The sequence below is a fragment of the Hyalella azteca genome, unplaced genomic scaffold (genome assembly GCF_000764305.2).
Source record: "Hyalella azteca isolate HAZT.00-mixed unplaced genomic scaffold, Hazt_2.0.2 contig7978, whole genome shotgun sequence".
NCBI classification, from domain to species: Eukaryota; Metazoa; Arthropoda; class Malacostraca; order Amphipoda; family Hyalellidae; genus Hyalella; species Hyalella azteca.
Window position 1 is genome coordinate 1 of NW_025938085.1, and position 17,942 is coordinate 17,942.

The following is a 17,942-nucleotide window of genomic DNA, read 5'->3' on the forward strand; positions in this document are numbered from 1 at the left end:
GGGAAATGGGTGCAACTGCTAGATATGAATGCTATAACTTAACTTAAAGGCAGAATTGGATGGAATAAATTTCAGTTTCATGGCCTTGGCACCATAATTGAGCTTAAAAATATGAAATTAAATAGAATATGCAAATAAAATTTACTAGTAATAATAATATTATTGATTTTTATTAATATCAATTCTTAACTAATTCTAATAAATATTATTGAATATTGATATTTAATAATATTAAATATGATCATCATTGTCATGTCACCTCTCATCTCCTCTCTTGCCTCGTCTCATCTCGTCTTGTGCCTTGTCTCATCTCGTCTCATGCCTCGTCTCATCTCGTCTCATGCCTCATCTCATCTCGTCTCATGCCTCATCTCATCTCGTGCATCGTCTAATCTTGTCTCGTGCCTCGTCTCATCTCGTCTCGTGCCTCATCTCATCGCGTCTCGTGCCTCATCTCATCTCATGCCTTGTCTCATCTCGTCTCGTGTTTTGTCTCCTGCCTCGTCTCATGTCCAATCTCATTTCTTGTCTCACGTCTCGTCTCATGCTAATCTCCTCATCTCATGCCTTGTCTCATGTCTCATCTCGTAGCTTGTCTCATGTATCATCTCATGTCCCCTCTCATGTCTTGTCTCGTGTCTCAGTCTCAGCAGTAGTTCAGGACCAGCGTACCTCACTGGCTCATGACTGAACTGAATGTAAACTGCACGACAGGACATGGTAGAAAAACTATCCAAATGGCTGCAGAGCTCTGAAATTTTGAGAGCATGCTCTAAAAACTATAATCTTGATTTCAAATTATCTTTCATTAATTTCAAAATACGATATCAATGTTTATTTCTATCACAAATGTTACCCCTTGCACACCTCAGCTAAGCAGGTACTTGAAGCAGGTACTTAGCTTGACAGCAAACATTTGGGTGGAACTTTCAAAATTAAATACCTTACGCGTGCCGATGCGTAAAGTGGCTGCCCGCCATTTTGCCCGCATTGTTTACATTTGTGCATACTTTGTGCACATACATATATAGGGTAAACGCGGTATATTCCGACACATTAAGGACGCATCGAGAAATGAAAAACTATAAAAAAACCGTATGCGTTACGCAAGTTCTGTTGGCTTCACGTGACTCTCAAAACACCGCACTACGTGTCAGCAATGATGAAACGTCACAAAATGTTGCCATATTTATTAAAAAGCCTTTAGAATGGAAACCTACCAAATCCGTATATTCCATCACTGCGTGTGGCAAGATTCGACACGTGGTGAGTTGTATTGTGTCAGCACTTCAAATTTAACTGATACATAATGCCGACATCCACGTGTTCGAATTCCGTTTGCTGTGTGAGCTGTATTGGGATATAACACGGCTTTGAATTAGAACACTAACGAATATTGAACACTACTTAATTACGTTTTAATTAACAGCTATTAGGCTTTTAATTAAGCAAATTTCAATTTTGTACAAAGCTTTGAACGATCTGTGTGAAAAAGAACGACGATTCAAATAAAGATCAGAAATGACAATGATATAAATACCTCCCGCTACTATAACCGAACTAGACTGAGATCTGTTCAATAATCGTTAGAATCACGTACGCGCAATTGCTTATTTTGGTTAGATTTTATCGGTTGTGTTGGTGGCAGCCGGAAATACTCCTTCATTGATTTTAGTCTTCGTATGACAGCCGTTACCATCGAAAAAAGGCTCTTGACAGTGAAGAGTGGGTACAAATTTCGGCAGAATGAGTGGGATAAGATAGGAGAGATTGGCCAGTGTTCAACGTTTCTCCCAGTTACGACCGAAACATTCCAGAAGGGAGTTGTACTTCAGTATAACATTGTGAGAAACACGACTGAAAATTAATGTTACAGGGAGGTCTCCGCTAGTGCTCACGAGGTCATTGGAAAGAAATTCGAGGTCATTGGTTGAAGGTTACTGATAAATAACTAATGATAATGAAAGGCCTTTCTATTTCCATTTTTAAGTCAAAACACGTATACAACTTTACATCATCCTTCTTCAATGAGACTTATCTTAAGACAGAGAGTTCACTGCACAAACAAATAGACGCAGTCCACCAACAAATGCTGTACATGTACAAGCAGCATCAGTCCACAAAGTAACAAAAGCAAAAGTTTAACGTCGCGTGTAGGTTTTAGGGACAGATCAGCGATTATCTCAGGCAGGATTGAGCCGAAGGAACCTCAGTGGTTACCCATGAACGTAATCCTGCAGACCAACAATTCTTTCAGACCGCGTCAGCTGACGCAATTCTTCCCGGCAATAACAAAAGGGCGTGCCGTAACTTGACTACACGGGCGTTATTTACGAGTCCTGAATAATCAATCACGCGTGACAGTGCGACACGGCTGTTGCTCAGTACTTATCCTATTATTTGAAACAATAGCTAAACTATGACTTAAGCAAAATTCTTTGGCGAATAAGGTGCTTCACTGACATACAATTTCAAAACGCAGTCATTGGAATCACCTCGTGGTCACAAGTTCATCCTTAACATCGGCAGCGCGCAACACGGTACATCATCCACACGAATTACTGGTTATTTTCAGCACATGCTACCTTGCATTCACTCACAAATTTTTTCAGATAAAAAGAAACATAGTAACCCAAAAATAGTGATCAAAAGCTTTTTTCACAATTACACTAGTTTTTCATATGAGAAATAATACTCAATTATTATACAAAACCAAAGGCTTACGTAAAAATAAAAACAAAAATAAATTAAAATTTACAAGAAGAGCAGCAAATGGCCAAACGAGGACATATCAGAACGTAGACCACAGCGATTGTTCATACACGAACGATCACAAGAACAGTGGTTACCGAGATCACGAATGACGAGTTTCAATTTCAACATGCAAGACTCGCCCAAGCAGGTACAATTTTTCTCGAGGAGTGTGGGTGGCCTCTTACCATGATACCTTGTTAACTACACGATAGCAAAGGCAGCATTAAACAATATATATCCAAGCTTGACTTCACAAAGCAGCTACACTACGTGAACATCGGAACAAATCTAGTTTCTAACTCAAAATGAAAAAGAACTTCAAGCACGTTTATTTACTCAATTTATTTAAAAATATTGACTCAATTCAACTAAATTTGTTCAGAACTCAACAGTTCCGGGAGTAAGAAGGATCTTGCTCCCAAAATCGTGATTAGTTGTAGATGGCATTAATAAATAGGCAAAGAAATGGAAAAATTTTTGCTTCTTCATAGCCATATTAAACTTATGTTATATCGAAGATTTTTAAGTGCAGAGCACGCGAGAGGACGATCGACATTCAGAAAGAACGAGAGCGATCTGCCCTCAGTTCATTCACTAAAGATTCAATACAGAAACCAGTAAACATAAATTATTGGAAAACGTCATACAACGTAGCCTCGCGCTTTCAAAACTCGTAGGCGACGGGACTAATCTATACAATTTCAAGAGCAAACCTGCTTAGGTAGAACATAAGAGGTTCTACAATGCGTTCTAAGAAGAACTCGGTAATAATTCGTACTTGAGTGGACCATCTTGAGATGAAGGAGAGAAACAGAGTTTCAACAATAAGATATTAACCTAAGATGTCAACGCAACAAGGCAGTATGCACACATTTCAATCTACATTCGATACATTGCTTGCACGAGCGTATTTTCATCTAAAGCAGTCGCAATATTTGTTATCTTCAATGCAACAATCATGCATTGTCTAACTTGTGGATAAGCCAAGTCCTCATCGAAGTTATAAGTAAGTAGAATCTTAAACCTAAGTTTATGACTCACTTTGAAGGCAGTGATAAGTTGAAGCTATCGGAGAATGGAAAGGACATCGAGAGGCAAACATTGCGTCATTTGTACTACGAGCTCGGACCGTCCCACTCTATTAGGTACTGTGTTCGTTTTCCTTCGCAACATATCCGTTTTGCTAACACGTGGAATTTTTCACCATTGGCAATGCGGTTTGCAGCACCGAAATAATTGTTAACACTTGACTTGAGATCAGAATATGATACAAGAGAATCTGACACGACAGTATTCTTGCGGAAAGAATTCTTTGAATGTTTATTAAGCGCGGATGGGTCTGCAAAGCAAGCCGTGAGGGCGTAATTTAGGCAGTTATCGAGACCGCTGGTCTCGGCCGCACGCTCACCAGCACCAGTAATGGCGTACTCATCACCCGCACCCTCGTTAAATTCGCTGCAACTCGACACTTCCGAATTGCGCCCAGATCTTTTTCTGCGGAACTTCCGTCTTTTTACCTCCCCACATTTATTAATACGAATGTCACTCTCACTAAGTTTCTTTTTAAAAGGTCTACTCGATGTATTAAGAAGAGCCTTTGAAGTTGGAAAAAGATGAAGGAATGGGTTATTGTGACCCTCAAAATTAGACAAGGGCGGAATAAAGGAGTCTAGAGTGCCGCGTGAAGAGGTATCGTCACTCGAGTCATCCGCTACACTTGATGACGAGGAGTAACAGCTGACACTGCGACGATACTGAGGAGGATGCAAGCTTTTATGATTAGCTTCCTGCGTCGTACTCTCGACAGACATTGAAAAACTCTTATTTGGACGCCCACGTCTCTTCCATACCCCGATTTGTCCAGTCAACATCTGCAGTCTTCGTAACTCATTTGTAACTTCACCTATAATCTTCCGACAACCATCGTCCGCGACTAGTTTATCCAGCTCTCCTTTGCGCTTTCGTTTTTTATTGTTATTTTTTCTGTGACTGTCGCCATCATTTGGTAATGATGCACCGTCACCAGCAGCAGCTTCCTGAGCTTCCTCCTGCTGCAGCGGAGCATCGCCCTGACCGGCACGGTAGGCGAGAGCGGCGGACGCGGAGGTGGCCGTGGAGCGACCGAGCTTGTCATGCAGGTGATGCACGAGTGAGGACGATGACGATAGCGGCAGGACGAGCGCGCGCTTCTTGACGGGGCTAAGGATGGAAGAGCTGCTGATGCCGCGCACCTCACGGCTCCTGCCGTCCCTGAGGCGCACTGTGCGTGGCAGGGGTGGGCTAGCGTGTGTGTTGGAGCGGTGATGAGAGGGGCGCAGTTGGGAGGCGTTTTCGTCTGTCACAGCACCGAGTGGTAGGGAAACAAAGGGCACGGGAGGCGGTACGCGACAACGCAAAGCCCAAACACCCGCTTGCTTGCGCATCTCACGGCCGCCTTTAAAGCGGGACCTGTTGCTTTCCAGAACACGCAGCACTTCACTGCCTCTGTCCTCGACGCACACCTTCTGCAGCTCCAGGGGAGCTTGGAGGCTTTCCCAGTTGTTGTTAATCCAACTTAGAATACACGTCTCGATGTCGAAGTAAGTCTTACCCTCCAGTAACGTGAGATTAAAAAGAGCTAAGTGCACTACATCCAGCCAACTCACGTCCATGCGGTGAACAAACTCGCCGAAATTCTCGTTGCAACAGTGACACACAAAAACGTAGAACCTGTCACCGTATATTAGGTTGTAATGAAGCGAGTCAATGCACGCCTCATGGAACCACTGAAGACATCGCCGGCACTGCAGCATACGGTTGTACCACTCGCCGGGGCCCCCGCAGTAGCAGTATGTCTGCTCCTTGTTCATTTTATGACCAGCATCCCAGTGAAGAGACTCTAACTTGTATGATAATTTCTGTCTATCATATTCGTCTGGACGGACAAAAGTTTGCGATGTTTTGTGTTGGCAGACATGAGCAGCAGAAGATTTATCGGTCTTATTAGATAGTAAGCAAGCTGATATACAAAGTTCACAAGTCCATTTTCCTTGTGACCGTCCGTCATGCACAGGAGGCTTAGCACAAGTCTGGTGGTAACCCTGATGACATGTACAGCATTCAACAAAGCAGTTGTCACCACAAGTCTTGTTTGAATTACACACAACACAGCACGTCTCCGCAGGTGTGGGCTGCCTGAGGGTACGCAAATCTTTGTAGAGTGACCAGTGTGCAGTATCATCAGCAAACTGGACGAGACATTGCTGCTCAACTTCATCCACTTGAATGACGGTGCCAAGATAGAAGCGGCCATCTTTGCTGTGAGACAGCACCTCTTCTGCCACCACGTGCTGTGCTTTGCAGCTGCAACGCTCTGGTTTCTTGTCACCACAGCTTGTTGTGCTATCAGGGGTCACAAAGCCGCTGTCCCCTTCACTCTCTCCGCTGTGCACCATACTAGTAGTGATATAAGCCGCCCCATTGTTATTTCTCTTCCTCAGGCCAGTCATGACCTGCACAAACACAAGTCTTGAAAGCTTCTTGAAAATTACACAGGAATATGTCAAACGATGAATATGTCAATCATAGAATATAAATATCTGATCATAAATAGAAGTAAAGAAAGCATCAGAAGTGGTAAAATTCACTCACCAGACTGTCTTCAAAGCTATAGCGAAACGGCTTTGTTGAGGCGTTTGTCTTCTAGTAGCGCCAGGCCGAGACAAGGTAAGCAGCGTGGATCACATGCCCACCTCTCTGCATAAGCAGCACACAATCAACACAACAAAACAATGTGCAAGTTGTATCAATTAGCTCAGGTAAGGTGTTTTACTTGATTAAACTCCAAATTATTGGATGTTATCAAAAATTAAAATAAATATGCCTCAATAATTGATTACAGGCAGTCATAAAATAAGAGCATAGCTACTTGTTGGTTGAAGAATTTTTAAGAAAATTAATTTGTTAGCATAACACACTGACATAAGAACTTTTATTTGGAGAAAAAAGTAGTGGCTGACCTGAGCATGCATCAGGGTTGTGAATCCAAGGCTAGACTAAAGCCATGCTCTGCAATTTGCTCCTGTAAAAAAAACCTAGTATTGAGACCAGGACTCCGAAGTTAGCATACATTGGAGGAGTTACTGCAACATGTTATGCTCAATGTTTATCTCAATCATAATTAGGCTTTGACCATAGAATTTGCTGCCAAAGCCTAGAAAAAAATGAGAAACGAAGTAATATGAGATGCTTAAGTTTAACAAGATATTGAGGTGAAGTGAGTGTGAGAGACTTGACACATTAAAATGAACAGCTAATTTTTTTAAAAGGCCTCCCACATTCACCATTCCAACAAAAAAAAAAGGAATTGATTTTATTAATTAAAAACAGGGAATGGTTTCATGTCAATGATCAGGGCCCCGACCTTAACGCAGCTAATTTCCACAACAGACATCTGATAATTGAAATAAGTTGATTTATAAACAAAACCAACTTGTATTTAATGTTGTTCCATTGCCTAGAGGGAATTGATTTTAATAACACACAAGAATGTGGTAACACAGCATGACTGGACTTTGAACAAATTATTATGTTTGACTAAGATTTTCATTATCGGTGAACAAAGTTAAGTGTTTAACAAACATTTTATTTTATGCAGTAATATAAAATTGTCCTAATACTTGACTTCGACTCCAATTGATGTAGTCAATGAGCATTACTGGGCCCGGGGGAATGTGCATACCCCTACAGCAGGCCATGTCTGCTGCCCCTGCGGGATAGGCTACCTATATGCCTTTGAAGCAGATTGAGGAGCAAGATTACTCTGCTATTGTTGATAAAAGCTTATTAATTTACATTCCCAATGATCTGAAAACTCTATAGAGGAGCATAAGGTGCAAATACTTTAAATTAACTGATTTTTGTTTCCAGTCAATTCAATATTTTGCAAATTAATTTAATTAGTTTCTATTTAGTGTATCATAGATCTGGAGGGATACATGGAACTACAGTTTTCTTTAATTGAATTCTTTATTTACAATTAAACATCCACACCGAGGTCATAAGATAAATTAGGGTTCCCCTTAAATTCCACAAGAGAATCTTGATTCATCAACATTTTTTGCAATCAAATTTCAGAACATAGTCTTGCTTCACAAATATAATCAGAAATGGAATCAAACATTGTGATATTACCACTTCGTGGATTTATACACATTTCTGTAGCATATATATTTCCTTGATAACTTAGCAAGGAACACCAAAGGTTTTTTTAGAAGACAAAGAAAAAAAGGTTCCATCAAGCATTGCCAGCAACAGGAGGAATGATCAATGCTAAAAAATTCCATAGAATATATTGATATACATAGGCTATATCACATACACATGTTCATAGAAAATAACTGATGGTTCTTGATGGCAGTGACTTTTAAATTTATAATTCAAATTGATATAAAAGCAACCAAACACCCATCTTGAAGATTTACATGAAAATAAATGCATTTCATAACATTTTTCAAGAGGATTATTATGAGCTCAGTGTCACTTTCATACCAATGTGTTCATAAAAATTAGTGCTCAGTCTGGAACATGCTACCACAGATCTACAAACCATGCCAAAAATTGACAATAAAATTCATTAATACTAAGACAGACAAGATTTGATAAATCACTTGGAACCTGTACAGATCTTCAACTGTAAAGCTCGCACAGCAAGAAATATTCTCATAATATCAGATTTGGAGACATGCAGCAAGCCTTTGTAAATTAAAGTGTTCTCAATGAAGCTGATTATACGTGCCACATCACTGCCAACAGTTGCATGTGCAATGTTCCTGATGCTGACACCAAAGAAAATATCAGAATCTGTCTTTGGTTTAGCAAGAGCACGGCTGAGTTCTTTGCCTGCCAATTTAAGTAATGCCTTGTGAGCTTCAGGCACCTGATCATGCTCACTTAGATCATGAATTTCTGCAACAATAGAATTGAGAAATGTGATATCTTCCTTAGATATTACAGTAAAAGGATTTTCTCCACCCTCAATGCAATTCAAGCACTTGTCTCTAATACCCTCAATTGAAGAAGATTTACTTCCAAAATAGTATTTCATTTTAGTTAACATTTGCATAGATTCTATAAAATAATTCCCTGCTATAGACTTCAAGTTCACTTCATCTATCACCTCAATAGAATCATCTGAAACTTTTTTTCCAGTGGCAGCAATAGAAGAGTTGCCAGCACATGTCTCATCCTGCATAATTGATCCAAATTCATCTCCTAAACAATCTAGATCATCCAAGAAGTCAGGATCATTGATCAATTCTTCTATTTTATCATCATCAATATCAATGCCATTTTTATCCTTGGTCATATTTGGTGCAATTGGCATATCCATTTTCAGAGGAAGAGTTTCAGTACAATCAGATTCAAGGAAGTCCTGCCAATATGCTTCCCAGTCAGATTCATAAAGTGAATCTGATTTCACTAGATTGTAGAATTTTTCCCGCTGCTCTGCAAACTTTGGATGCAAATGAGGTGTGGTTTTATATTTCTGGAGCTCATGGCACCTGTTCTTACTCGACTGAGTGTCTTCCATTAATCTGAAAAAATTGAGAAAGTTACTAAGAGATTAACAACAGAATTGTAACAGTTAAATTCTGAGCTAAGGATCAGTTGCAAGCTTTACACTTTAGAGCAATTACAAATAGTCCAAAAACATTACTTGAAGTCATAATAATAAATGATTATGAATAATTTCTTTCATTTAAATAATAGTACATGCTCAGGTAGAAGGATTTCCTTGAAAGCAGAAATGGAGTACATATATACACGGTTCACAATCAAATATACCTACACATAGATGTGTGTAACCAGGTTACAGTAGCCTCAGTTAACTCACCTGGAGGCCTGATGATCTCAAAATATTTCAGCCAGATTCTCAGTTGATTTATTCAATATAAATATACCAGATCCTAAGATTTACCTAAAATAAATTCTGAAAAAGTTAAAATCTCAACAAAGTTGCAATGCTTCAATACTCTGGCACATACGTTACATTAAATTTTTAGCTCCATCTCCTATGCAAAAACAAGAAATTTAAAAACAAATGCTTACTAATAACACTCATTTTATACATTATTTTCATAAATGCAAGGCATACCATTTCATGGTATACATACCTTGCATTTCTGAATTAGAATCCTTCTTGTAGATAAATGAATCAAACTAATTGGGCAGTGAAACTTCCACAGAATCATACAAAGTTGTCACAGTTTTGTCATTCATTGAAGGGCCTGGCCTCACAGAATGTGTGGAAAACCTGTCTCAAAACCTCAGCTGTGAGCTGAGGCCTGATTTATAGGGTTGGTGGGATCCCATTATTGCTGGCCATTCCTTGTCTACCAGAAAACTGCCCATTTTCCTTTTACCCTTCAGTGACAGAAATATGGTTGTAGAGGTTACAAGATAGAGGGGAGATAACAGAATCTGCCATTTGCCTCATTTGTCCTGCACATGGTGTCTCACAGAATTCATGTCTCACTAATGCAGAGCCTTAGCTGTGGCCTCATTTGACATGAAAAATCTATATACAAATATACCACTTCCTGAAACTTTTTAAATCTGTCAATTCATTGTTTAAAGATGTCAATGCCCTTGTCGTGAGTTACAGACAAATTTTTGGCTTTGGCATGGGTCTTCCTGGTGCCCAACAAATATTTTCATGTGTTTCCATACAGTTGATTGGCTGGTCAAATATTCTCCTGATTTAAGGGGAGCGTCTACCCTAAAATTTATCTCGGCTATTTACGAACGGATCACTCTGAAACTTGGTACACATATGTAAAACAGAATTCTAAGACATTTTTGTTCGTGTGAATTTTTCGAAAAAAATGAAAGAAAACGTGAAATTCTTAGAAAACGGCCAAAAATTGAAATGCCGTGAAATCATAAATCAACGTAGAGAGATGGCAGTGGTACCGTTGGATAGGGCAGAATGTCAGCTTTAAAATGAGTATAAAAACCGAAAAAGTGGAAATTTTTAATTTTAGAGTAGACGCTCCCCTTAAAACCAATATATTATAACCAATACATAAATATCACCTTTCTGATTTTTAAGCATCCTTCTTATGCATGCATTTTAAACAATTGTGTTAACTTTCAACATAAGTTTATAAAATTCACTAGGTATGGAGCTACAATCCAACAATACACATCTTATTTCAACTGCAATGTTTCTAAGTCTAATGGCCATTTCCAAACTCCTGTTTCTGAAAATTCATGTTTACAAGTCTAAGCGCCAGTTTCTTTTGTTCCTGTTCATTACATTCAAAATTACATGGGAATCAAACACAAATACATTGTTGCTTTGGTACTTGCTCTACCTTTCTTGCAATGCATTCAGAACTCGAATTTTAGAATAATACTTTCTCAATAATAGGTTTCCATCTTACATGGTATACATACAAACTAAAAATTTATATCTGCGCACTACACTGGATTTGCTCCAAATGGTCATAATGGCAAAAACAAGACTTTTTTAAGCCTTTCTTATTGACTCCAATAGGTATATACCAGAAAGTATAATGGATGCTAGCAATAACATACATAAGATAATGAATAGTAACTGGTAAATTAGAGGTACCGTAAAATGGGGTAACTTAGACCACTTTTCGTTTTTTTAACAAAAACCCCTAAAACTCAAAAACTTTTTGACATAGAAAAATTTTGTCAATGGCCATCAAAGGCCTAATACTGAGGCTACATAACACAATAGAAAGATTTAAAAAGTTTGCATATCTAATAGGTTAAAAAATTATAAATGTGACCCACAAAAAAAAGCTATTATCTAAGGCCTGTCAGAGTACCCCCTCCAATTTTTTTAATTTTTGGGTAAATAACTCCAGGTTCTGATGCATTGTAGTAGAACTCTTCTAGTTACATTACATATGCAAATGACAAATTGAATTGTTTGACAGCCTATTTATGTTTTTTCTTTATGTTTCAGACTCTACAGAGTCTTATATATGGTAATTTTAACTTAATTTCCAAGCCAGTCAATATTTACCCCATCAGGGCTGCCATTAGGTAGTCTCATTACCCCATTATGGGGCGGCACCCCCCATTTGCAAATTATGACACTTTCCTCAAGTTTGTCATTTGCATATGTAACTAAAAGAGTTCTACTACAATGTACCAAAACCTGGAGTTATTTGGAGACTTGGAGTTATTTTACCAAAAAATATAATTGATTCTACCACCCGGTCTAAGATACCCGGTCTAAAAATTTTACTTACATAAAAGTTGCACCCAGGTGTCAGCTTGAAAACATAATTGATGGAATTTGCCTATCTCAGTCAAAAAAAAATGGCNCTATTGTGTTATGTAGCCTCAGTATTAGGCCTTTAATGCCCATTGACAAAATTTTTCTATGTCAAATAGTTTTTGAGTTGTGGGGGTTTTTGTAAAAAAAACGAAAAGTGGTCTAAGTTACCCCGCCGGTCTAAGTTACCCCATTTTATGGTACCCCAAGAGCTGAGGTAACAAAGACCATCACTTTTTTTGAAATTACATAGACTATGAGAGGCAGGAGCCAGCAATTTATGGTGAGTGGAGTTAGAGTATAGACCTGTATTTTGCACTTTTCAATTCAAGTTTAATTAAGCTAGTAAAAAAATGCCTTCATTTATAAAAAAGTGGTCTAAGTTACCCCATTTTACAGTATGGGTTTTAAGCCTTCAAGAAGTTAATTTTTTGCCTCAAATAACGATGTTGGGTAGAAAAAGTGGTCTTGGTGGATCAAAATAATATATAAATCTTCAAAACTAGAATTCCATCCTGCGACATTGTGTGTGACTAAATTAAGCATTTTGTGAGACTAATTTTGGCCGCGCTTCAAACTCTACTAATTCGTAATGCCGACACTCTTGTGTTTGAATTCCGATTGCTGTGTGAGCTGTATTGGAATACGACACAGCTTGAAATTAGAATACTATTGAATATTGAACACACTTAATTAGACTTTTAATTAAGAAAATTTAAATTTTTGCACACAGCTTGGAATGAGCTGTGTGTGTCTAATTACAAGATGCGTCAGAATTAGTTTTTATGTGTCTAAAACCATCTCTTAATTTAATCATCTATTAATTTTTTTACCACTTGAAATCAGCAAATACAAGTATACTTAAAGGATTCCTATTATATTCACAGACGTATTTAAAAGTCTCAAACCATAATATTCTTTCTACACAAACAGTTTATCACTATTTGGTAGAACAAGGTCAACTATCAACTTTGACACACTTTTCGATGTTCTCACTGGGTGACACGCACTGTTTCTCTTTGGATCTCAACATTTTCCCACCAGACGGCACTGACAGCCCATGGCCTAGACCTAGTGTTTTGGCAAGCCCACAATAGTATGGCGCGCAAAGTATTATGTCACTATTTTAACCGTCAACATATGCATGGAACTAAGAAAAAGCTTAATATAAAGGAAAAAAGTCGAGAAGTGTCAGAATTAGGGTAAACGCGGTATAATCCGACACATTAAGGATGCATCGAGAAATGAAAAACTATAAAAAAATAACCGTATGCGTTACTCGAGTTCTGTTTGCTTTATGTGACTTGCAAAACACCGTACTACGTGCCAGCAACAATGAAATGTCACAAAATGTTGCCATTCTTATTTAAAAGCCTTTAGAATGCAAACCTACCAAATCTCTATATTCCGACACTGTGTGTGGCAATATTCGGCACGTGGTGAGGCGTATTCCGTCCGCGCTTCAAATTCTACTGATACGTAATGCCGTCATCCACGTGTTCGAATTCCGTTCGCTGTGTGAGCTGTATTGGAATACAACATGACTATGAATTAGAACACTAATGAATATTGAACACTACTTAATTACGCTTTTAATTAACAACTATTAAGCTTTTAACTAGGCAAATTTTAATTTTTGTACATAGCTTGGAACGATCTGTGTGTGTCCAATTCAAGTTGTGACGGAATTAGTTTTCATGTATCTAAATCCATTTCTCAACTTAATTATCTATTAATTTATTTACCACTTGAAATCAGCGAATACAAGTATACTTAAAGGATTCCTAATATATTCACAGACATATTTAAAAGTCTCAAACCATAATATTCTTCCTATACAAACAGTTATTCACTATTTGGTAGAGCAAGGTCAACTGTCAAATTTGACACATTTTTCGATGATCTCACTGGTTATTCTCTTTGGATCTCAATATTTTCCCGCTAGATGGCCAAGACCTAGTGTTTTGGCAGTAGTTCGATGCATGGTGGCAATCTAGGAATTGGGGAAACCTCTATTTGGACTCGTTCACTATCAATCACTTCACTCGTTCACTTTTCATCATTTGAAATACCACTTCTGTAAGTCTTGTAATCTGTTAGTACGTAAATTTGCACGACGAATGGAATAGCTCCTTATTAAAAGTTCATTATTAAATGGTACACTAAACGACTACAAATTCTGGACCTGGTCTATATCGAATTACTGCAAAATGTATGCCAGTGCGTGACTGTGCGTGGTACGCATTTAGACGTGCAATTAGCCGTTACAAAATTGATCGCGGATTAGATTGTTATTTTCCCGCGCTGCGGAAGAAAGTACGAAATTAATTGCAGCATAAGCACTAACCTCCGGCAGCATAATCATGCCTTCTAATCATTCGCAACCGTCATATCAGTTCGCTTATTCAAACGTGATATTACTTGTAAAAATATTCCTGAATATAGGTAATAAAAATGACAGCATCGAAAAAATTGCTTGTGCATTAGCATGCACTATTGCCATCCCGTTTTGACACGGCCCATTCATTCTATTTGTAATCAATATTTATGAAATTAAATACACAGTTTCAATGCCAATTGCTTTGTGGCATGGATATTTTTTCATCTTTCCTCTGCTCCCAATTTAAACAGTTTTGGTTAAGTTTGGCTAGGTTAGGTTCCACTCTTTTGCCGTATTAATTGAAGACAAGAGGATGTGAATATAAAACAACATTGATACTGCTCAATGAGTATTTACATGTCTGCATTAAATTTCATATCTATTGCTAACGAATGGAGAAAAAAATTGTGCCGAAGTGGCGTCAAGATGGCTACGCTATGCCACGCTTATGGGATGGCCCACACACTTCTGTCAGACCAGTCGCATTGACAATTTTAGGATGAATTTTTTGGAAAGAATTTTCATAGCAGGTATAATAAGCATTAAGTAATTTCAATCATTAATTAAGTAATTTCAATCATGATAAAGCTAAGAAAAAAGCTATATACAGACAATATTTTTTGCGAGCGCTGTCAAAATTCGTTTCAATTTTAACTAGTGCGATAAAAGCAAATTCGTAGCACGTTTCATGCACATAAGTTTTTATAATCAAAACCGAGCTTAACCTTTCCAACAACGAAGCTATTTATTCAAAATACACTACTGCAAGCGTTAAGGGAATTATATATATGCATATATAAGACCTCTCAGACACTTTTACGACCGGGCTCGCGATCCACAAGTTTCAGTGAGCCTAAAATATCTCCCAAACTAATGAATGCAGCTTGATGAAACTTTGCACACGTCTTCACTAACGTTTATGTTTAGGTCGTGATTATTTTTTAATTGTGCCTTCAATTAAAGGTAGTACACAAAAAGCCTGAGCAAGAGGATAGGAGATGCTAGGCTCACTGCGAATTTAGAACCGTATAAGGCGCACCAAAGGCGAAATTGAAAAAAATGATGATGACCTAAACATCACCGTTTTTTTTTAACATTTGCTAAGTTCATTAGTTTGGAAGATATTTTAGGCTTAATGAGGAAAATTAACTAATGCGGGGAAGAAGTGAAAAAAATGATCATTTATCACGTTCATTCGCTCAAGGGCATTGCGAATGAATAGTTTTGTTTGTAATTTGGTAAAGATTATTAAATTTGTCATGTAAGTTTATCTTAAAAATTTGTTCACAAAGTGTCGGATCAATATATCATTTGCGAAAATCCCCTCAACACAGTGTTTGCTCTAAATCAGGAATTAAATTGAAAGCGGAATCTGGAAGGGAAATCCGGATAGGCAACCACTTGAACGTCTCCTCCTATGACAAACGTGCCAGTTATTTATTTTCTTAACGAGAGAACGTAAGCTAAATATGAACTAGTCCAAATGGCCAATCATAGCTTGATGCGTGTTGTTGACAGTGGTGGGCACAGTTCCGCTAATCCACTAACCGCTAATTAGCGAAGCTAACTATTTCCTTATCGGATTAGCTGTTCAGCTAACTTTGAAAATCTTTAGCGGACCAATTAGCTTCCGCTAAATTTAGTTCCGCTAACTGGAAGTCCGCTAAAAATGTTTAAAAATCTCTGATTTAATGCTAAGTATCGTAAGCCATGTGCCACGCCCACACCTATACTGCAGTTCTCTGGTGGTCGCAATGCTGGCAGGCATCACGAAAAGGTTTGGGCCCCTCCTAGAAGACAAGGAGTGCCAGCTGGCAGCGGCCTTCCACCCTAAAATCGCCTGTTCTGGCTGGAAAAGCATAATCACAGCCATCTCAGCAGGGTACAGAAGGCCATGGAGACCGCCGTGGAGACAGCCCTGAGATAGACCGTTGAGGAGGGCAGCAGCACCACCAGCAATGACGAAGATGGGGAAGATGACTTCTTCAGCAGCATTACTCAGCCCATGGAGTGCAGGAGCCACTGGTCACTGAAGTCCAAGGCACAGAATTTGGTGAAGACCAGGCTGGAAAGCAGCTCGAAGGAGGAATTGACTGACGTTGCCTCCTTGGGCGAGCAGATGTTGAAGCTTTTCGTTGAGTACAACACAGCCATCCCATCCAGTGTTGCAGCTGAGCGCCTGTTTTCCATAGGCAAGGACATCTTGAGTGCCAAGAGAGCCACCCTGTCAGATGCCAACTTTGAGAGGCTGATGTTCATGAAGGGCAATAATCATCACCTCAAGGAGATGAAGGCGAAGAGCAAGCCAGAGTAAAAGGAGTATGTAACCCTGGTGTAACCTTAATATTTCTTATTCGTTTAATAGACTGTATGTTGAATGTCAACTACTGCCTAATTTCATTTGTTCATTTATTTATTTATGTTACGTACATCTTGATCATCATCTGATCTTAGCATGCTACATCTTTTTGGAAAGCTCCTTCTCAAGGCTGAAAGTTCAGCTCTCTAGGCCTGTTTTTCAGAGTCCCCCCCCCCACAAAAAAATTAAGCAAAATTTAAATTTATATATTAAAAGTTAGCGGTTAGCGGCAAATTCCGCTACATTTTTTGGTGATTTATCGGTTTAGCGTTATCGAAGCTAACTTTTCAGTTAGCGGATTAGCGGTTATCAAAGCTAACTTTTAGGTTAGCTGTGCCCACCACTGGTTGTTGATAATAATTTGATATATGTGTTGCCAGCTGCACTCTGCAGCCTGCAGTGCGTTTTGAACTGGCGCGGCGTATGGTTGTCGATGCATGTGCTTCCAGTCATGCACTGTTGTCTGCCTCGATTCTACTAGCGTATGAGTCAGAGGTGTCAGGTGCATTAAACTAAAACATTTTGTTAACTGATTTTAATGAATTAAATTATGATTGTTTAACATTCGCGTTCATAAATTTAGTCTGCAATGCATAGGCTTAATTTGCGTTCAGAAATGGGATGTTTACCTAAAAAAAACGTGTTCTCGATTGCCACTATGGTTCAAACTTCAACGCGCAAATGTATGACATCACCATTTCAATTTTCAACCATCAACGAATGCATGAAACTAAAACAAAGCTTAATATAAAGGAAAAACTAGAGAGGTGACGGAATTACCCACGATGTCGGAATATAGGGTAAACGCGGTATATTCCGACACATTAAGGACGCATCGAGAAATGAAAAACTATAAAAAAAACATATGCATTACGTAAGTTCTGTTGCCTTCACATGACTCTCAAAACACTTCACTACGCGTCAGCAACGATGAAACGTCACAAAATGTTGCCATATTTATTAAAAAGCCTTTAGTATGGAAACCTACCAAATCCCTATATTCCGTCACTTTGTGTGGCAATATTCGCCACTTGGTGAGTCGTATTGCGTCAGCGCTTCAAATTTAACTGATACGTATTGCCGACATCCACGTGTTTGAATTCCGTTTGCTGTGTGAGCTGTATTGGGATACAACACGGCTTTGAATTAGAACA

At 38.7% G+C, this 17,942-nt stretch overlaps 2 protein-coding genes across 3 annotated transcripts; both read right to left on the bottom strand.

Annotated features, from left to right (window-relative positions):
* Window positions 1-1,972: 1,972 nt before the first annotated feature.
* Window positions 1,973-7,046, bottom strand: LOC108665538 (PHD finger protein 19). Its single transcript, XM_018152302.2, has 3 exons — window positions 6,753-7,046; window positions 6,385-6,489; window positions 1,973-6,245 (listed from the first exon to the last, which is right to left on the bottom strand). Exon 3 carries the CDS (start codon window positions 6,240-6,242, stop codon window positions 3,870-3,872), a length of 2,373 nt encoding a protein of 790 aa, XP_018007791.1. The 5' UTR covers window positions 6,243-6,245; window positions 6,385-6,489; window positions 6,753-7,046; the 3' UTR covers window positions 1,973-3,869.
* A 696-nt stretch (window positions 7,047-7,742) lies between these two features.
* Window positions 7,743-10,493, bottom strand: LOC108665539. 2 transcript variants are annotated; one of them, XM_047881439.1, is made up of 2 exons: window positions 9,909-10,493; window positions 7,743-9,329 (listed from the first exon to the last, which is right to left on the bottom strand). In XM_047881439.1, the coding sequence occupies exon 2, from the start codon at window positions 9,323-9,325 to the stop codon at window positions 8,399-8,401; it is 927 nt and encodes a 308-aa protein (XP_047737395.1). In that variant the 5' UTR covers window positions 9,326-9,329; window positions 9,909-10,493; the 3' UTR covers window positions 7,743-8,398. The 2 variants fall into 2 exon arrangements, with proteins under 2 accessions (XP_047737395.1, XP_018007792.1); XM_018152303.1 differs by lacking the exon at window positions 9,909-10,493 and adding an exon at window positions 9,629-9,774.
* Between the last annotated feature and the right edge of the window lie 7,449 nt (window positions 10,494-17,942).